At 45.9% G+C, this 20,113-nt stretch overlaps 7 protein-coding genes across 7 annotated transcripts, besides 1 other annotated feature; 3 read left to right on the forward strand and 4 right to left on the reverse strand.

Annotated features, from left to right (window-relative positions):
- Window positions 1-326: 326 nt before the first annotated feature.
- TSTA_018110 (acetyl-CoA acetyltransferase, putative) lies at window positions 327-1,768 on the reverse strand (the record flags this gene model as incomplete). Its single annotated transcript, XM_002483928.1, has 4 exons — window positions 327-366; window positions 424-825; window positions 883-1,520; window positions 1,577-1,768. The coding sequence occupies 4 exons, from the start codon at window positions 1,766-1,768 to the stop codon at window positions 327-329; spliced, it is 1,272 nt and encodes a 423-aa protein (XP_002483973.1).
- Window positions 1,769-2,208: 440 nt separating this feature from the next.
- On the forward strand, window positions 2,209-4,509 carry TSTA_018120 (uncharacterized protein). The gene is made up of 5 exons (XM_002483929.1): window positions 2,209-2,362; window positions 2,411-2,484; window positions 2,554-2,632; window positions 2,700-3,668; window positions 3,743-4,509. Exons 1-5 carry the CDS (start codon window positions 2,249-2,251, stop codon window positions 4,337-4,339), a joined length of 1,833 nt encoding a protein of 610 aa, XP_002483974.1. The 5' UTR covers window positions 2,209-2,248; the 3' UTR covers window positions 4,340-4,509.
- A 2,241-nt stretch (window positions 4,510-6,750) lies between these two features.
- On the reverse strand, window positions 6,751-9,701 carry TSTA_018130 (cytochrome P450, putative; the record flags this gene model as incomplete). The annotated part of the gene is made up of 10 exons (XM_002483930.1): window positions 6,751-6,896; window positions 6,972-7,302; window positions 7,429-7,492; window positions 7,551-7,774; window positions 7,997-8,074; window positions 8,272-8,297; window positions 8,414-8,677; window positions 8,740-9,182; window positions 9,286-9,485; window positions 9,561-9,701. 10 exons carry the CDS (start codon window positions 9,699-9,701, stop codon window positions 6,751-6,753), a joined length of 1,917 nt encoding a protein of 638 aa, XP_002483975.1.
- Window positions 9,702-11,553: 1,852 nt separating this feature from the next.
- On the reverse strand, window positions 11,554-13,449 carry TSTA_018140 (coenzyme A transferase, putative). Its single transcript, XM_002483931.1, has 6 exons — window positions 13,150-13,449; window positions 12,888-13,082; window positions 12,448-12,834; window positions 12,051-12,395; window positions 11,857-11,994; window positions 11,554-11,804 (listed from the first exon to the last, which is right to left on the reverse strand). Exons 1-6 carry the CDS (start codon window positions 13,424-13,426, stop codon window positions 11,620-11,622), a joined length of 1,527 nt encoding a protein of 508 aa, XP_002483976.1. The 5' UTR covers window positions 13,427-13,449; the 3' UTR covers window positions 11,554-11,619.
- Window positions 13,450-13,508: a sequence feature (GA-rich).
- Window positions 13,509-14,750: 1,242 nt separating this feature from the next.
- TSTA_018150 (aryl-alcohol oxidase; vanillyl-alcohol oxidase) lies at window positions 14,751-16,905 on the forward strand (the record flags this gene model as incomplete). The annotated part of the gene is made up of 7 exons (XM_002483932.1): window positions 14,751-15,021; window positions 15,075-15,230; window positions 15,290-15,547; window positions 15,601-15,727; window positions 15,779-15,863; window positions 15,910-15,948; window positions 15,999-16,905. The coding sequence occupies 7 exons, from the start codon at window positions 14,751-14,753 to the stop codon at window positions 16,875-16,877; spliced, it is 1,815 nt and encodes a 604-aa protein (XP_002483977.1). The 3' UTR covers window positions 16,878-16,905.
- A 216-nt stretch (window positions 16,906-17,121) lies between these two features.
- TSTA_018160 (alpha methylacyl-CoA racemase, putative) lies at window positions 17,122-19,026 on the forward strand (the record flags this gene model as incomplete). The annotated part of the gene is made up of 6 exons (XM_002483933.1): window positions 17,122-17,394; window positions 17,465-17,496; window positions 17,559-17,679; window positions 17,740-18,244; window positions 18,315-18,608; window positions 18,683-19,026. The coding sequence occupies 6 exons, from the start codon at window positions 17,122-17,124 to the stop codon at window positions 18,892-18,894; spliced, it is 1,437 nt and encodes a 478-aa protein (XP_002483978.1). The 3' UTR covers window positions 18,895-19,026.
- A 17-nt stretch (window positions 19,027-19,043) lies between these two features.
- Window positions 19,044-20,001, reverse strand: TSTA_018170 (C6 finger domain protein, putative; the record flags this gene model as incomplete). The annotated part of the gene is made up of 3 exons (XM_002483934.1): window positions 19,044-19,674; window positions 19,729-19,823; window positions 19,930-20,001. The coding sequence occupies 3 exons, from the start codon at window positions 19,999-20,001 to the stop codon at window positions 19,044-19,046; spliced, it is 798 nt and encodes a 265-aa protein (XP_002483979.1).
- Between the last annotated feature and the right edge of the window lie 112 nt (window positions 20,002-20,113).

Here is a 20,113-nt window from a genome sequence, read left to right on the forward strand (position 1 = left end):
CTCCAATTTTACCAGGGAATGCCCCATCTTGTGGGGCCTCCCGTGCGGGGAAGATGTAGCTTATCGACTTTTTTCTAATTAAAGACAATCAATTGTTTTGATTGTATACACAGAACTTGATGTACGTTGTATGACTATATCGTGTTGATTGACTATATATTGGGTGCTATATACTTCATATCGCTTGAGTAGATCTTTCTAGCTATGTCACAGCTTTGTGGGGTTTGTTTACAGTCTCAGTTTGCGGGGCCAGGTACTTCAGCTTCTCCGCAACTGAATGGAAATGCAGATACAACAATTATGAGGATGGAAATTTGAGAGAAGTATTACTCTCGAATGAATAGTGACGCCACACCGAGTCCGGTACTATACGTAATAAGTGGTTAGGTATCGGTTTGCCAGCGGAAGAAAGATAGAACATACCTTGCACACATAGACACAATACCCAACTCCTTATCCTGTCTCTCCAACTCAGCAAACAACGTAGCTGTCTGTCGGCCTCCGGTCGCCCCAACAGGGTGTCCTAGCGCAATAGCACCACCTCTAGGGTTAACTTTGGCCGGGTCCAAACCGAGTTTCCTTAGAATGTATATAGTCTGACTAGCAAACGCTTCATTGATTTCAAAGACATCGACATCCTTCTGTTCAATACCCGTGTATTTGTATAACCGGGGAAATGCGTAGACGGGTGAAATGCCCATTTCATCTGGTGCGTTGCCAGCTACTTGAGTGCCGACGAATCGTCCGATGGGCTTCAGGCCGCGCTCTTCAGCCCATGAGCGACGTGCAAGGATGACGGATGATGCACCGTCTGAGATTTGTGAACTACAAGGATAGTAGTTAGAATATCTAATTTAAATCCTACAGAAGGAGTGGACTTACGAGTTACCCGCCGTACTTCCACCATTCTCCTTGAACGCAGGCTTGAGTTTAGCAAGCTTCTCATAAGTCACGCCATGGCGAATACCCTCATCAAGAGCTATGAGTCTCTGTCCCTCTTCTTTCGTCTCCTCGTTGATATAGCGGGCATTAATCGGAATGATCTCCTTCTCAAATAGTCCGCTCTTCTGAGCTTCGCTTGCCCGTCGCTGACTCTCCACGGCATACTCATCCTGCTCCTGGCGAGGAATACCATATCGCTCAGCAACGTTTTCAGATGTGACCCCCATAGGCATAATACAGTCCCTAGCATCCTTGATAGGGGAGTTTATCAATGTCGGTGAAACATCAACGGGGATACCACGGGTAGTATAACACCGAGTCATGCTCTCCACACCACCACCCATACCGACATCGATTTGTCCAACCATGATAGCATGAGAGATATGCGTGATAGCTTGTAAACTGCTAGAGCACTGTCGATTAGTGGTATGGAAAGTAGTCGAATTCGGAAATCCGGCAGCATTGAGAGCCATGCGACCTGTTTTGGCGAAACCGAGCTCTGCAAGTACGTTTCCAATGAGGACATCGTTTACATCCTCGGGCTGGATTTTGGCTCTCTGTACGGCTGCTTGCATGACCTATTACAGATTAGAGAATGATCACCAATATGCTAGTGACTTGGACAAAGATATACCGGCATCAAAATCTCTTCCGGCCATAAGTCTTTGAATCCGCCCTTGAAAGCGCGAGCAATCGGACTCCTCACAGCAGACAAAACCACGACATCGTGGGGAGTCTTGCGTAAGACCTCTCGACCGACCTTGGTGAGCATATATGCGTTGGGTTTGTAATTGGACTTTGAGTTAGCAATTGAGAGTACGAACATATACAAGGAATGGACGAATCTTAGAATTGTGAAGGTCGATGTGAAGTGAAAAGGCATGAAGAGAGATGGAGAAATGATTACGACAGTTTTATATGTATTGTATTGAACACAGATAGCTATACAGTGACCAATCATTGGCTCGCATCAGCACAGTTCAATGTATTGTATCGTACAGTCCAGCCAGTTTGTGGGGTCAAGCCTGCGGAGACTACAGAGTATCGAAATAATAAAATAATACGCAAGACTAGTGCAAATATGTGCAAATATTACTTGTATTTTAACAGTGTATGGGTCGTACATACACCGTAACCGGCCCGACATTAACCCGAAATTACTGTCATTCCTCGGCTATCTTGACCAGTTTAGCTCAAAAAGGAAGGTACTAGCGAGTTCTGCCTGGTAGGCAGCTATGAGCTATCCTGAATATATGCTATGAAATTGAGGTATAAGAAGGGGAGTGATTTCAAGTTTCATTGTCAGATGTCTCTTCTCCTGAGAGGAGGTATCAGACATCTGGCTACAATGGGTTCAAGGCAAACGACGCGGATAGAACTGCCAGGGTATTCCCTGCGCCTGGACTACAAACCACCAAAGGTGAGGAATACATAACCTGGTGGTTGAATTGTAACTTACAAGTAGTAGAGCGCGAACAGCATTGAAAGTGCGGTGTTCCCGAATGCTTTAGACTATGCAGATATTGAAGGTGGCTATGTTGGGTAAGTTTCCGAATGTGTACCGGGCAAGTCATGGTGAATCAAAAGGTGAACTTACCATGGATTCACTAGCCATATCAATACGAAGAGAGAAATTATCATGATGCAGTTGATGGACGCCATTGCAGAAAAGCCCGAGTGGGATCGTAAGGTATTTCTCCCCTCTACTCGTTCCCCCGAAAGGGGAACTGTTCGCGACTTGACTGACAGCGTGCGAGGTCTTTGACGAAGAAATTACATCCAAGTGGCGGAACGAGATCTTGAACTCGGACCAGGATGTAACCCCCAAAATGATGGATTGGATTGTCAAGGAAATGCAATGGAAAGCAGGCACCCTCAAAAAGGACGGGTTGATCTCTGTGTTTGATATTGGCGTCGTCCGCTCCGACAGTGCGGTTAATTCTGAGCTCCGGAAGGCCCTGCTTGAAGCGGTAGCCCCTCTGGAAGATGTCCCAGATAACAAGAAAGATTATCATCCGGGGTCGGACATGAAGGTGGTGGATTTGGTTCATCCATCACTCTTCCCGGTGGTCTATGGCCGCACACGTATTCTTCCTGATAGGTTGATCACCGTTGAGGACTGCCTAGATAGTATTGGACAGGGAGAGCTGCTCCCAATTCCCTCGGAGGAAGAAGCCGAAGGTCCTCAGCCTACGTATGGATGGAGACGCAACTCACCGCCGCCTTACAGCCGGAAATTCCAATGGCTTCCCTGTGATGTGAAATTCACCGACGAGGGAGGGTGTCGCATTGTTTCGTATATTAACAATGTCCACCCTGTGAAATGTCGGCCGCTCTACAGTGTAGTGGAAAGGATTATTGCAAGTGCGATCCCGCTCTGGGACGAGAGCTTAACCGAAAGACGATCCTATGGGGATGAGCAGCGGATTCCCTACACCCAAGTCGAGTATTTGGAGAGCAGTACCCCAGAGCCTGAGCAGAATGAAGAAGATGGTGACAATGAGGATTATTGGGAACGCTACGAGGAATGGGAAAGGTCCCGTCCAATTAAGCTTCCTGAACCCGGCGAATTCAAACCCCCAAAGGCGCCATGGAGGGGGGAGGTGCGCCTACGGGACAAGTTCCGTGAAAAGGGTCTCCAGGTCATTGTAAAATTAGCAAACATCGAACTTACCCCGGAGAAGCCGGAATACGATGGCGGTTCGTGGCATATCGAAGGACAGCTGGTAAGTTTTGCCTTTGTCGTCCAATCAAAACTTGTTACATATAATGAGGAAGAGGAGGTTCTAACATCATTCAGAACGAAAGGATCTGTGCGACGGCGATATATTACTACGATAGTATGAATATCACCGAAAGTCGACTTGCCTTCCGCCAGCGGGCTTCTTCAATTGATGATGTGCATTACCCCCAAGGACAGCACGAATTCCTCCAGGCTGTCTATGGATTTGGGCCAGAGGTGGATGGCTACAATAACGCCCAAATCACCCAAGACTTGGGAAGCGTGGTGTGCCGTGAAGGGCGGTTGGTTACATTTCCTAATATCCTGCAGCACCAAGTAGCTCCCTTTGCGCTAGCAGATCGCTCAAAACCTGGTCATCGCAAGATACTGGCGCTCTTCCTGATTGATCCCCACTTGCGCATCATTTCGTCAGCGAATGTCCCACCCCAGCAGGAGGAGTGGGATAGAGAGTGGCAGGAAACGGTCCACAAGGTGCTGTCCGAGAGACTCCCCGCTGAGCTGCAGAACATGGTGGCAGAAAATATTACCAGCTACTCCATGAACATGGACGAAGCCAAGGAATACCGGCTAGAGCTAATGGAGGAGAGGAGCGCAACCCAAGCGGAACGAAACACCACATTCGAGACGGGAAGATTCTCCTTATGTGAGCATTAGGAAGGCTACCTAGATACGTATGTATGGTAGTTACCTAGGTAGATGAGTTTCAGTACACATTCGATTTGTCAGAACTATATACTTGTGCCCGAAAATACACGTCTCCAAAATCCATTTTCATTCTCGAACGGGAGCATCGCTGCTTTTCTTGGAACTCAGGATGAGCTAAGACAGTTTGGAATAGGAATTGGGAATAGGACAAGATTTGCGTATCAAGAAATTTCGAGAATTAGCATCACATATCGACGCGATATTGAGCATTACAAATCAACTTTACAGCCTATCTCTAGAAAGTTCGATTTGCACAGGTGTCGATTTTCGGTGATATAATTTTATGTAGGTTTGTGTATAATAGCAGGTTCAAGATTCCTAAATAGCTGTGCTTAGAGAGAGTGCCGGAGAATAGACCTAGTTCTATACATACCTTGTTTAGTATTCGCCTTCGATTAGTCATTTAGCCAACCAACGTTCCGACAAAAGCTGTTGGAGCGTTGGTTGGCTAGATGATTCAGTGATATTTGTCACACTATTCCTAATGATTTCTCTAGCAAATGGATGTTCCGGATTATATTTCTTCGTCTCGTCGAAGACAACATGCCTTGCTCGAACGACCTTGGTCCCTCGTGTCAATCCTTATATATTCCTTCGATCGAAGCAAGTACACGTTCCCAACGTAAAGTTTCTTTCCATACGCCATTTTCATATGGGAGTCTCATAACCGATTGCGTTTGTGGGCGTCCGATTGATGATATATATACCATTGCTTGCATAACATACGGCCACATTCCAAGGGTCCTTCAATAGTTTACTCTCGAAGGAACTGAGTGCTAAGCCGTTTCCTAGAGGTCTCCTAGGTTTCCGGTTGTCGTTCCATTCAATCAGATCAACCCTTCCTTCCTTCTTCAGACCACAAACATCTTGTTTCTCTGTCACCAATCGTCGGGTCAAACCATCGAAGAAGAGTCCATATTCATCGGCCATTCCTTGTGAGCCAACGTTGGTATGCATTCCTGAAACGTACCATGCTTCCTTCACCAATATTCCCTTTCTTTGTCTGCTAATCGGGTCGGTAGGATAGTAATTGTTTCCGCCGGCCCAAACATCTTCACCGAGCTGTTGCCAATGAGACAGATTCGTTCCTGATTTCCCATATTGCAAAGCCGTCTCAAGTCGTTGAACCGTTATCCAAAATCACTACATCCTTAAGATCTTTTTCGAATCTGCTACCGTCGTCGTTGTTTCAAGGTGTATTGCCATGCTTGACCGTTCGAAACGCGGGCCTATTGATATCTGAACTTCATCCTCGTCATATACGACGTTCGATCTTTCCGGTTCGCTACTCTTCTTTTTGTCATCGTCAGATTCCTCTTTATCGTGATAATTCGTCGGTTTAAGATTCCTTTTCACTGCCTTTAGTGCCTTTGCTAGTGACGTATTTCTGCGTTCCATGCTCCTGAACTTTCTGGCAATATTTTCATTCTCTTTCCAGTCCTTTGTTCTTTTTCCTCGATAACATATGGGCAATCCTGAAAGTCGTATTTCTCTCCGCACAGGCACTTTCTTTCTCTGTTTCTCGACTGTCCTCTCGATCGTTGACTTATTTGCTGATTGGATTGCCGAGTACCTGTTTGTTCTTCTTCCTTCTCAGGCCGATCCGATTTGCCAGCAAAGAGGATATCGACCATGGAATGCCCTGGTCAAGCAGCTCTGTGTGGCGAGACATAATGGATGTCGCGAAACAATAGCTCAACATTCGAATGGCATCTGAGTTCAGTAAACAAGAACGTATTTGATCTGCGTCTGCGCAAGTCTCACATGAAGCTCATCAACTTCAAGACTGACATTGCAGAACGCCTATCTCTACTGTAGGATAAAATATTGCTTGGGAACTGTTATCACAGGTTGTATCCGACAGTGCGACAAAATTCTTGAGCTCAAATACCACCCTGCATTGGACCCTGCTGACTTCACATTGTCGTAGGATCCTACATCGACAACACAATAAATCAACCAGTAACATGGAGAATCGTTATCATCCAAATCCATTTACCACAAGGCTACTCCTGCACTGCCCATGTAGAACAATATTGTGACCTGTGTTATAAATTACAGTACAGTATCACAGGCGGTTATTTACTGTCGTGACAGGTAAGTGACAGTGTCCACAGTGGTATGTACATTATCATCATTGTTGTGCATTTGCCTATTAGCACCACAAGCACTTTCACATATCAACCAATAGAGACCTGACTTGCTGATGCAGTGAGACCTGACAGGAGAGTAAAAGCACGGAAAAAAGTGGTCCTCAACGCACAGGCTACATCAACAGTTATACAAGGCAGTCGCTCAATGATACAGTCGATTGCAACACTGTGTGGACAACTTCGACGTTGGACTCGCAACTGATGACATCAACCCTGAATGCCAATGATCATGGGTCCCAGAGAGGGCTTCATACACATGAGCGAAACCCTGACTCGAACCTCTCTCAACAGCTCGAGGCCAGAGTCATTCTTCAAAATGTGCCAATGGCATATAGGGCCTGGGGCAGCATTTCCTGGGAGGGCAACAATTGTATTGTTGTTTGCCATCCAGTCTTCCTCGACACAAACGTGTTGTCATGGTGGTCAACTCTGTTGGGGAGGGAGGGCCAGGCATTTGATGTTCGACGGTTCTTCGTCATCTGTATGGACACAATTGGCAGTCCCTTCGGAAGCGCGAGTCCGCGTAAACTTTTGCGGGAGTGCTAGAGGACCAACATTCCCATTGACTACGATTCGTGATGATGTCAGGTAGGGAGACCTTTTTTCCTTTGCTATGTGTCTGTAAATGTCTTTGACTAATCTGGCTTCTAAATCCATTCTATGGTTCTCGAAAGTCTCGGTGTGCGACAAGTCTGTATGGCAGTCAGACTCTCCATGGGCGGTATGCATGACCTTGACTGGGCTTTCCAAGGCGACTTCCTGAGATCAATTGTTCCAATTGCAACAGCCGGGACACAGAGCGATTGAGGAATCGCTTGGGCAGAGGCTCAACGACAAAGCATCTTCAGTGACAGAGATTACCAAAGCGGGCGGTATTCACAGCACAGGCCACCAATTCAAGGTCTCAGGGCGGCCGGAGTGTGCGCCTTGTTGACTCTTCGAAGCAAAACTGTAATTGAGAGATTAAGGTATTCCTCGTTTGGCACCGAGTTGATCTCTGGGAACACTAGCGATATCGGGTGGTCGTCGGAGACAATATTACAGGTGCCATCAAACACGCAAAAATAGAGACTTCTTGGCCCGTCAATTTGATGCAAATTGTTATATTGTGCTCACGAGGAAAATGGACACACATGATGTTGGACATGGCCGGTCTACGGGTGAATCCGTCCAGGATGCACTTGCCACGATACAACAGCCAACTCTCGTTGTTGGGATGACGTCCGACTTCCTTCATCCAATTCAAGAGCAGTACGAACTCGCAGAATCAATACCAAATGGTCGACTGTGTATCATTGGAAGTTCAGACGGTCATGATGCAGTCCTGTCGAGTGCAGCTCAATATCTGAATAAGGCATTATTGGAATTTCAGAAAGAAGTTTTGTCTGACATAGCGGAGACTAGCATCTAACCACATTACCCTAATATTTCATCCTCTAGTAGGTCATCACACGAAAGACCGGAGAATGTCTCTAAGAATTTCCACATCGTATGCCTTGCAGGCCAAGGGCCTACGCTCCAATCTTCTACTCTACCTATGATATAGCATCCAGTGTATTGCAGTTTGGGATGGTTAATTGAAACTATATCTATCCCTCTTAACTAAGTAAGTTAGAGAAGTATTTGCGGTGCAAATGCCATGAGGAAATAATGTCTCAGCTGCTGGCTTCATCCTAATCTGAAGTCCATGAAAATTGCAGCAGGAGATGGTCAGGTCCTCAACCCAACCTCGATCATTTGCAGCTCCAATTCCACTGAAGTTTTGCAAGATACTAACTGTGGTATAAAAGACCTCGGACAAGGTGAATTGTTCTATTTTCATCGAGTCAGATCGGAGCCCTTGTTTCCTACATTGTTGAAAGTAACTTACGTCCAATGCATATACGGGGACCCCTGTTAAATGGTAGAAAGACCCAACCCAAACGAGGTTTTTCCCAGCGCTCAGGCCGAAAGTAGTCTGCGTCTAGACCGTAAATTTCCTTTCGTCGATGCATAGAGTAGACATTATACATAACTATCTGACCTTTCCCGATCAAGGGAGGTGATTCGCTGCCAGGACCACCACCAACAGGAAGAATCGTGTCTATGTTCGCAATTCGCACGTTGGAATGCTCGAGTGGGTATAATCGGAGGCCTGTAATCAGACACGAGTAGTCAGTATCGTGGAAAACTCGATTCGAAACCAGCACCGCCCACATTCATTCATGACATTTGAGAGATACTTCATTTGTTTGATCTCTTCTAAGGAAGGTGGACAGCCTTGGAGCGACGCGACTTCGCTTTGTAAATGTTGCGAAACGCTTTTGTGACATGCCAGAAAATAGAAAACGTTGCTTATCAGACCAGCAGTTGTGTCCCTGCCCGCTAATAGCACACAGAGTAACTGATCACGAAGGTCCTTTGCACTTCTGGATTTCCGAGATAATTCCTCAAGCACGTTATATCCGTCAGATTGTTTTCCATGTCTAGCTTGCGCACGATACTCAAGATTTTTGTGAACAAAGTTGTCCATCCATTGGTGACATATCCGTACGCTTGTATCAAAGTGCTTATTTCGGTAGAGAGGCAAGAAGGCCCCGTATGGTGTTCGATCGATCAGGCCACGTTGTGCATAGTCGAAGGTGTCGACAAAAGCCCGGCTGTCCTTGTCGTCTGGGTTTCCAGCCGATCCACCGAAGTCCCGACAAGGAACTCACTCGCAGTATTCATGGTGAAATCGAAGAACAGTTTCTGAAGGTTCACCACCGATTAATCGTGAGGAATAAGACGGAGAAGTTTTCTGACATGTCTCTCAAGTAAATCAAAATCTGCGACCTAAGATCGCGTAAAGCTTGGTCGCAACAGACTGCATCAATGCTCCCATTGTGCTCCATCGGTGCAGAAAATTCCCTGCCCAAGGAGTGACTGGAATGCCTTCTCTCGCCGAATACCCAGGTCAAAGTCTTTGAATTTCGTAGCGAGGATAGCCTTTATGTTTCCGGCTCAATCGTTGCTACGATGTGTACAAAGCCCATTACCGAGCTGAACGTATACCCATATTCCTCGAAGCGGACTCTTTCCGCGGTCAGGATCTTTTTTTTTCGAGAGTTGTGGAAGTTTTCTTTCAGCAGACCCCATCCTATCAATCTCTCGGATTGGTAGTAGTGTTTTGGTGGCATGCAATTATGCTCGTTGACCAGCTTTGATCTTTTATAGCTTCAAACAAGTATTTGAAGAGAATAATAAAATACTCAGTATCAAAGTCGCGACAACAGGTTGTGATGTCATCATCTTTCTAAAACGGTTTCAGGTACAGCACAATAAACCTCAGTTGATAAAATGCAGTCAAAATAACGAGTAACATATTTTTGGTATAGATCTTGCCAGAGGATAACGTTTATCAGTCTCTATACTTGATCACGTCTCTACCTATCAGAAACGACGGTATTCACCTGTTGATAAGTACTGTCCTCCTCCGAACCCAACAAGCGAGATGGTGCCCCCATGATTATCTTCAGCCTGAGCAGCCTCGTAGTCTGCCCTTGACGTTATATGCAAGTTTTGGAGATTAACGGAAGCTGTCAAATACGAGTATTGTATGTAAGCAAAACGACAACCAGGGACATCTGTGAAAACTCCTGTATCAGTTCGACCCCTACATCTCCGATCATCGGCCTGACATTCATTCCGGGTTTAATCAACTTTGCCACGTATGCACACAACTCCAATGAGCGACGCTACAGTAATATCCGCCCATGGTAGCATTGACAGTGTTTTGTCGCTATATCTCTCAATAGTCTTCTTTAGCGTCTATCAAAAGTGTCAAATATTTTTCATCAAGGCTCGGCGGGGTGTGCGGCTTGGCCCAAACCTTATTTGCTAGCTTGCATATTTTAGTGGGTGTCCACTAGGTATTTTATACGTAGGACCTCACGTTGATCTGCGAACGTGAGTGGGACTGGTAATTGTATGTAATACTATGTATTGTGTACGTCTTATCTTAGGGAAGGGAACTCGGACAGGTGTCCATACAAATTATAGTGCAGATGTGTGTGCGCTAGTTTAGCTTGGCAATCGCTGTAGGGAGGGAAAGTCGTAGGCCAGTGAGAGCCAAGTTGTGGGTTTTATGCTGCATATTCCATATCAAGCCTAGCAGTAATATACGGTAGACATGATCATATTGTTATGAGCTGCCCTCATATTGATGTGGTTCGGGCGTAGCCCGAACCAGAGAATCTGTATCGTTTTCATTCGCTTCTGCACCCAGCTTGAAGTCATACCTAGATGTCGAAGGTTCATTCCGATTGGCTGATTTGCCCTCTGAGTGGACGCTAAATATCTCAGCCAATCAGAATGCACTATACCTGACTTCATGTCTTGGCACCCGCGTGGTGTCTATGGCTACTGGGATTGTGGCATGCTTGATATGTCTTCTACGTTCCAAAATGCCTGTAAGTAGGCCGTGTTTTCGTTACTGTTGTCGCATATCGAATGCAATGGATCAGAAGGCACGTCAAGGAGAGTCGACAGACATGGCTCATCGTTGTCCAGCTCTATAATCTCAGCCGGGATGTGTCAGACATAGTTAATCAGAGAAAGACAAAAGATGCTTAATGTTAAGAAAGAAGTGGTACTTGCGGATATTTTCCAGGTATTTATAGCCCAAATATCTCTTAAGGCTAGCTTTACTGAACAGAAGAGTCGAGCATCCATGCCGGTATCAACTGGTAGATGGTCTTTGAAAAGAAAGAATGCCTAGCCAATGGTTGCACTGACCGGAGTCATGATATAACCTCTGGACCAATCGTTGTCCTGAGCGGAGAACTAAAAACACTAGATCTGCATTAGCTAATCGAATGGTAGTGACAACTCACGCACAATATAGGTAGGAATTGATTCCGCAACCTGTAAGATCTCCCTCATTTCAATGTTTTACATTGCTTTTTACTGGCTTTGACCTGGTGTGACTATAGAAAAGAGACGAGTAAAAGGTCTCGGGACTCAAGTGCCGTACATACAAATATTCCTCTATCTAATCATTCCCAAATTTTTGAATATATACATAGATAGCGTCCAAAACAAAAACATATTCAAATTCTAAAAGGTCTTTAAATTCTCCGCAACCTTGAAAGGAGCAGCTGTCTTGCTCTTGACCTCGTCCACGGTAGCACCCTCGGCAACTTCCTTCAGCGTGAGACCCTCGGTAGGGTGTACATCGAACACAGCGAGATCAGTGATGATCTTCCAGACACAGCGAGGCCCAGTGAGTGGGAACGAGCATTCTATAGAACGTTAGTTAGTTATCATGCGTCGGATCTCAAAACGTTGTCTTACCTTCTAGAATCTTGGGATTCCCCTTTTTATCGACATGCTCCATGGTAACGACGACCTTGGTTTGGCTGGGGTTTGCAACAAGATCCATGGCACCTCCAATACCTTTAACCTTTCCGGGGAGCATAAAGTTTGCAAGATCTACACAAGTCAGTAAGTACGAAAGTCAAGGTAGGAGAGAATAAAGGTGAACGTGCCTCCATACTGGCTGACTTGCAAAGCTCCAAGCATGGTAAGATCAATACGACCAGAACGAATCATACCGAAACTTTCGTGGGAACCAAAGACAGATGCACCAGAAGCAAGAGTAACAGTCTCTTTGCCCGGGTTAATCAAATCAGGATCCTCTTCACCGGGGCGAGGATATCCGCCAAGTCCCAAGATACCGTTTTCAGACTGGAGAACAACCTCAATTCCCTCGGGCAAGAATGCGGGAGCGACAAGAGGCATACCAATACCCAGGTTGACGTACATGCCATCTTCGAATTCCTTGGCAGCACGCTTGACAATTCGTTCACGTCTAGCAGTGGCATCGCCATTACCTATTCTCATTATTAGCACAAACTCTCCCAATCACAGGAGTTTCTCCCATACCAGCTTGCAGCAGATCGTTGGGATCCTTGGCGAAAGTGAGTTTCTCAATCTTCTTCTCTTCCGTGCTCTTGATAACCTTGCTGACGTAGATACCCTGCAGATGAATCTCTTCAGGCGCAAGTTGCCCAACCTCAACAATCTCATCAGCTTCAACAATGGTGACCTTGGCATTTTTGGCCATGGCCTCGTTGAAATTGTTTTGAGCCTTGCGGAATTGACAGTTACCGAGTTTGTCTGCTTTGGCTACCCTGACGAATGCATAGTCGGCAAAATATGATTCTTCCAAGATGTATTGTTTTCCGTTGAATTCGCGAGTTTCCTTAGGTTTCGACTTTTCGGTAACGGTGCCGTCTTTGTTGTAACGGACAGGCAGTTCACCGGACTGGACTGTTTTTGTCAATCAGAGTGTTGAATAAAGGAGCAATAGAGAGAAATCATACCAATAGTACCATAGGCAGCAGGAGTGTAGAAAGCAGGGACACCAGCGGCACCTGCAGCGCATTTCTCGGCAATTGTACCCTGAGGAGTAAGCTCGAGGGCTAGATCACCTTCCAGATACATTTTTTCGAAGACCTTATTTTCACCAATGAATGAGGCAATCATTTTACTAATCTGGCGCGTCTCCAACAGTTGACCTATTTGCAACAAAATCTATAAGTTCACCATGTGTCTGTAAGCTATTTCCGGCATTGAAGTACTCACCTAAACCGACACCAGGCATACCCGCATTATTGGAGACGATTGTAAAATCCTTAAGCTCCGGACGATCACGCACAGCATTAATCAAGCTGCTAGGAACACCTGAGAAGCCAAATCCACCGACCAAAATCATGGTCGAGCTTTTCAAGTCCTTGATAGCTTCTTGAGCGCTGGGGACGATTTTATTGATTGCGCGACGGGACGACGAGGATGAGAATTCTCGCCGCCATAGCGGACGGACAATTGAAGGACCTGCAATTCTGGCCTTCATTACCAACATAGTATTAAAATTATATGGTCACCAAGGAAAAGAAGAAGGGAAGAAAGAAAGAAATGAAAAAGATGGGGAAGATGGGGAAGAAATAAGCTGCAGAGAGCTTCGGATAAGGGCCCAGCCGGTGCGGGTTCCGATGATCGTTTCGGCTGGTGCGCCGGCACTGTTTATATCCGCTGTTACTGCTCAGTTTTTCCTGAAAATATCTTGGACATCCCTTTGATGGAAGAACCTTGTAGAAGAAAGATTGAATTGGCTTGCCAAATATACATAATGTCATGTCGAAGTCACTTAACTACTGTCTATAGTGGCTGGCCCCATAACAATTATCTCCACATTCAACAGCAGTCTATCTCCACAGAAAGTATGACTACGTAATATGGGATCTATAAAATGATAAAATTGATCTGATTCCTAAAAGTTCTCTTATGGCTCGTTGTGTTTAAGCTCATATAACAACATGGGCTCTGTATATTTTCCGGTTCTCACAGATCAAGCTCGAGTTGATGGAGTGGTGACTATCAGTTGGCTTTTCTGCTTTGAAGCTCTCTCCTCAGTAAACTAATCAAAAATCTTGTTGCCGGATTTTTGATTCTAAACAGCGCTAGAAGTTTGCAGATTCAGTCATCAGTAAGCTATAAGCTCCGACGTGTGAGTAAGACGTCTTCAGAACCTTTTCTCTTCTGCTCATTTTCCATGTTCGTGAAAGAGGGTGTACTTCCGCTTTATAGATGTATCGATACAGTAAGTGCCAACAATCCATAACAGCCCCGGCGTTTCCTCTCTGGCCTTGACCGTTCCAGTGAGTTGTTCTTCGGACATCAAGCCGAATAGGTAGACAGTCACAAAGAGAGGGCCGATCTTAAGGTACAATTACCTATAGTTTATAGAACGTGATGTTTCCCCTCGGATTTTCCCTTTCTTCGCGGAGACTTGATTATGCCATAAATATTGTATTGAAAATACTGAAAATTACCGATAAGATAGCAGCGGGCGGGGTCTGGGTAACCCCACGTACTCCGTTTTACGGAAAATTACCATGTTAACAGCCCTAATGCGTTTGTTGATGATCGCAGTAGTTGTTCAATTAGTACTGTACATTTGACAGAATGTACTAATTTATGCGTAAAATTACAGCAGTATAGTGTAAACACCATTAGTGAGAAGCTGGTTAGATATAAAGGCCAAAGCACTCCGTAATTATAATTGACTTGATTTTGTGAAGAGTTACTCTTCGATTATACGAACATAGTGCGAAGTCCAGACCATAAGCATTGAATATCCGATTGATTTACTTAGGTACTGATATAATTTCTATTCAAGAATCAACATGTCCTCCAGCACGGTCCTTCCCACACCAACTCTCTCAGAAAAACACTCCGGTATCCCCTTCCGACTCTACGAAAAAGCCCAATACGCCAAATCCTTAATCTTGGACATTGCAACAAAGGAACAAAGTGAGAGAAAAAGGGGGCCGGCTATACCAGCTGGTGTCGAGAAAACCACGTTCCTGAAAGCTCTTGACGAACTGTCGGGCCAATTGGGGAAGGAGAATGTGGAGATAAATGATCAGCCGTTGAAGGATGGATGGTATATGGAGCGTAAGTGTTATAGTTCCGGACGAAAATTTATCTGATGGCTGACAGGTTAATAGACCCAAACACTCATGATGCTATGCACGTCTTGGATGAGGAGGAGCTTGTAGCATCTGCTGTTGTGTATCCTGGCAGCACGGAAGAAGTACAAAAGATAGTGCTGTGGGCGAATAAGTACAAGATTCCAATCTTTCCTATCTCAATTGGCAGAAATCGTGAGTTTTCAATCTACGCAAGCCCGTCTTCATAATCAGCGCTTATGTATGGGATACAGTTGGATACGGCGGTGCCGCACCTCGTGTTCGAGGATCAGTGGTCATTGATCTCGGTCGTCGAATGAACAAAATTCTTGACATCAACCCCGTTGATCATACCTGTCTTGTAGAGCCTGGTGTAACCTTTTATGCTCTTTACGAAGAGATCCAAAGACGCGGTTACAAACATCTTTGGATTGATTGTCCGGATTTGGGCGGTGGTTCTGTACTTGGAAATACCTTGGATCGTGGCATTGGATACACTGTTTATGGAGATCGTACGTATGCAGCCCATTGAATGTGGAGTACCATCGTTGATATATGAGTATAGATTGGGCGTGTCATTCCGGTCTTGAGGTCGTCCTTCCAACCGGTGAACTCATCCGTACAGGTATGGGAGCTATGGCGAATAGCTCTAGTTGGCAGATCTTTCCATACGGATATGGACCAATGGCCGAGTATTTTTTCCAACCCTCATCGATATAACGACTTCTAATTTATGCTCTCAGTGGCCTTTTCTCTCAATCCAACTATGGTATCGTTACCAAGCTTGGAATGACCTTGATGCGTAACCCTGGAGGTCATGAGAGTTATGTAGGTTCGTCCACCTCATATCATTAATTTATGCTAATAGGATCAGTTGTATACGTTCCCCAACGAGGAAGATCTCGCACCTTTGGTAAGCAGATCCGGCAGGAATGTCACGGCAAGATACTGACGACAGTATAGGTCGACATCATCCGCCCCCTTAGAATCGGAAATATCCTCGAAAACGTCGCCCAGCTCAGGCATGTAGTCCAAGCCATAGCCTACAGCGGCAAGCCACGGAGCAGCTACTTTCAAGGCGAAGGCCAAATGACCGACGAGCAGGTCCGAGAAATCGCTCGCAAAGAACTCAAATACGGTGACTTTACATGGCTGTACTACGGCATGTCGTACGGTCCGAAGGAAATCCGGCAGTATAAACTGGACATCATCCATAAGGAATTCTTGAAGATTCCCGGCGCACGTCGCATCGATCCCGCGACTCTACCAAAGACAGACTACTTCTGGTCTCGTGATCGCATTGCAACCGGTATCCCCGATCTTGAAGAGCTGCAATGGGTGAACTGGTACCCCAATGGAGGCCACATTGCCTTCAGCCCTGTATCACCTGTACGCGGACCCGACGCGACTGAACTCTGGAGAATGGCACGGAGCCGAGCAGCAGAATTCGGGCATGACATATTCCCCGCGTTTTGCGTCGGACTACGAGAAATGCATCTCATCGTCGAATGTGTTTTCAATCGCGATGATCCTGATTCACGCAAAATGGCTTTAGCCTGTATGCGCGCAATGATCGATGAGGCAGCTTCCAAGGGGTATGGAGAGTACCGGACGCATTTGGTGTTGATGGATCAGATTGCGAAGACATATAATTTCAATGACCATGCATTGATGAAGTTTAACGAGCGGATCAAGGATACTCTTGATCCGAATGGGATTTTGGCTCCGGGGAAGTCTGGGGTGTGGCCTGCAAGATATCGGGGCCGTGGGTGGGAGATGTCCGGATTAAGTGAGCGGAGTGAAGGTGATGGTGTTGCTCGTGATACGGCGACCAGACTATAGCACTTTCATATCATGAAGGAGCGATGTCGAATATATGTGGAGAGGTATGAAGAGCGTGAAGTTGGAGATGTCAACAGATCACATATGTGGGGCCTCGTCAAGCTTGAGCTTCAACTTGTGGGGCCCCAGAATCTATTTCTTCAATTGTTCAATAAGTGTTATTTTTTGAGGCAACCACTTGATTATTACATACTAAATTCTCAATCATACTGCTATGATATTATTACTAGTATAACGATACAACATGTCCGGCATCAATCTAGCACTGCGCCGGGAGTTACTAAACAGACAGTTACCGAGGCAGCTGTTGTTTCCAGTACTAAGGTCATATACAACTGCACCAACACGACATATTGTATTCAAATACAACACGAATAAGCCAGTTACATACAGCAAACCGGTGTTTACTAGATGCATATCGACCTCCTACGGTGCCAGCAATGCAACCTCAACCGGTAAAAGCAAGCTCCCTCTGGCCGGAGTACGAGTGTTGGACATGAGCCGAGTTCTAGCTGGTGTGAGTCTTCCATTTCGAAAACTTGCTCAAAACCACTTGTTTATACGAATTGTGTGGTCTGTCGGCACAGCCATACTGTACGCAGATTCTTGGCGATTTAGGGTACCAATTGACTCCCCAATGCGAGACGAAAGAGCATAGCTGATTCTTGTATCTTCATAAAGGGCGGATATTATCAAAGTCGAGCACCCAGGACGAGGTGATGATACACGAGCTTGGGGTCCGCCGTTTGCAGAGTACAAAGACGGTAGAGAAGGCCCGGGCGAGAGCGCATATTATCTCTCCGTAAGATAGTTCTCATTTCACGAAAATTGGATTTCTCGCAAACTCATTCAGATACACTAGGTGAATCGGAATAAGAAATCACTGGGCTTATCGTTTGCCCATCCAGAGGGTGTGGAAATCCTCCACGAGCTGGCGAAAAACTGCGATGTGCTCGTTGAAAACTACCTGCCCAGTTCGCTCAAGAAATACAACATGGACTATGACTCCATACGGAAGATAAACCCTCGGATGATATATGCTAGCATCACAGGCTATGGTCAGACAGGCCCATACAGCAATCGCCCCGGATTTGACGTCATGGTCGAAGCGGAGTTCGGGTTGATGCATTTGACTGGTTCACGAGATGGGCCGCCCGTCAAGGTCGGAGTAGCAGTGACCGATTTAACGACAGGCTTGTATGCATGCAACTCCATTATGGCAGCTTTGTTGGCCCGTGCAAATACGGGCGAAGGCCAACATCTTGATGTGTGCTTGAGTGATGTTCAGACAGCAACTCTCGCTAATATGGCAGAGTCTGTACTGATAAGTGGAAAGCGAGATAGTGGTCGATGGGGTACTGCCCACCGTAGGTTTCCATTCTCCTTATCATTTTCCAGACTGGACGCCTCTCTAACCAGGAACCTTGTTCGTTATAGCATCTGTCGTTCCGTACCAAGGCTTCAAAACAGCAGATGGAGATATCTTTCTTGGAGGAGCCAATGATCGCCTATTTGGCATCCTTTGCGAGAAGCTCGGCAAGCCCGAATGGAGCAAGGACCCTAAGTACGTCACCAATAACGAGCGTGTACGCAATCGAAAAGAACTCGAAGATCTCATTGAGGTTGAGACAACGAAACGCACAACCCAAGAATGGTTGGATATTCTTAAGGGTTCTGGTCTTCCATACGCTGCTGTGAACGATGTTATGGGAACTTTGAATCATGAGCATAGTACGTCTCTTTCCCGAGCCCATTCGGAAAGCCTCAGGGGTCGTAATGTGAACTCATACTAAACTTGTGAATAGCAAAAGCTCGGGGTATGGTGCAAGAAATCGACCACCCGTCATGCGGTCCCATCAAAGTTCTCAGTCCGCCTGTCAAGTATTCGAATGCTAACCCAAGTATTCGTTCCCCTCCGCCTTTACTCGGTGAGCATACAGATGAAGTCCTGGAATATGTAGTGGGCTTGAAGCGAGACAGGATTCAGAGTCTTAGAGCGAAAGGGGTTGTCGCATAAACGAATTGACACGAATCATGCTGTATAAAATCCCAGCCGGAATGTACGGGTCCCTTTCCTGATTTACTGGTGATTGCATAAATTCCTGTATATAATCAGTCGATAGAAATAATCCTACCGCTGGTATGGCCGTCCGGTTTAGAGTATGGTCACCACATAAACTGCTCTTGAAATTCCTTTGATGGTGCAGCGTTCCATGAGCTCAGATGCGATGAGTTGCTTTCATGTTGATTCGTAGGAGCGGGGATATGAAAGTTCATTTTAGGTCTCAGCGGCCTATTTCCGCTAGTACCGCCATTGACAGTACGACGAGAGTATAGATTCGAATCTTGAAATTTCCCATTAGCCTCAGACGGCAGTTCATCGATTGGTGATTGGGCGTTTGGTAAATTTTCCGCACTACCGGAGTCCACTCTAGCGTTCTTTCTTGACGATCGGCGCCTCGACGGTCGTGAGGAACGCCAGTGGTTTTCATTCGGCAGACTAGAGCTGGAAGTAGATCTGATACGATGGAAGTCTTGCTGCCATTTCCGTATACTCTCGGCATCTCGTAATGGAAACGACTTCCAGTGCTCTACCCCTCGGTTGCGTGCATGTAGCATAGGGAAACGGTTAGGCGTTCCATTATCTTGAGGTACATCATCGACTGGGAATGCATTCGGCGCAGATAAGATTGATGTAAGTTGAGCTTCATTCAGCTGAGAGAGTACTTTGAGCAGCACGTCTTCTGTTTCATGAAGACGCTGCTCTAAGGCTTCAACATAACCCTTGGGTGGTCCGCTGTTGACGTGTTAGCCTCATGAATTTTAGCTTCACTGAATACAGAAAACATACCGTTTAAGCTGCTCAGGCCATTCGCAGGTACGGTTGTAGCTCGAACATTGTTCACATTCCGGTCTGCATAGTGTTAGTTCAAGAATACTGCTTTTCTATCGGAAGTCTTAAGCAGACCTTATTCCACTACACTATTTGAAGCGACGTTAGCGAGGAGATGGGCCTTGACACGTATCGCATACATATATGTATGATACGTACCTTTTGTTTTCGAGACCGACACGGATTGCACGCAATTGTTATTCGGGATACCTTATTCTTTTCTGGTTTCATTATAGCTGCTTGTAGTGCATAAATTGATGGGTGATGAACGATAATGGCAAGAAGGCGGAGATGCCGCCTTCAAATCCGGAATTTGAGGCCTCAGGCATCAACATCGGCACTA

The sequence above is a fragment of the Talaromyces stipitatus genome, genomic scaffold (assembly GCF_000003125.1).
Source record: "Talaromyces stipitatus ATCC 10500 scf_1105507295549 genomic scaffold, whole genome shotgun sequence".
Taxonomy (NCBI): domain Eukaryota; kingdom Fungi; phylum Ascomycota; class Eurotiomycetes; order Eurotiales; family Trichocomaceae; genus Talaromyces; species Talaromyces stipitatus.

Bases quoted from the DNA above. Each gene is read 5' to 3' on its own strand.
- TSTA_018120 (XM_002483929.1), top strand. From the start codon at position 2,249: ATGTCTCTTCTCCTGAGAGGAGGTATCAGACATCTGGCTACAATGGGT. The intron at 2,633-2,699 runs GTATTTCTCCCC...ACAGCGTGCGAG, and splicing joins AGCCCGAGTGGGATCGTAAG to GTCTTTGACGAAGAAATTAC. The intron at 3,669-3,742 runs GTAAGTTTTGCC...AACATCATTCAG, and splicing joins GGCATATCGAAGGACAGCTG to AACGAAAGGATCTGTGCGAC.
- TSTA_018140 (XM_002483931.1), bottom strand. From the start codon at position 13,426: ATGTTGGTAATGAAGGCCAGAATTGCAGGTCCTTCAATTGTCCGTCCG. The intron at 13,083-13,149 runs GTGAGTACTTCA...TGTTGCAAATAG, and splicing joins TATGCCTGGTGTCGGTTTAG to GTCAACTGTTGGAGACGCGC. The intron at 11,805-11,856 runs GTAAGACAACGT...AACGTTCTATAG, and splicing joins GAATCCCAAGATTCTAGAAG to AATGCTCGTTCCCACTCACT.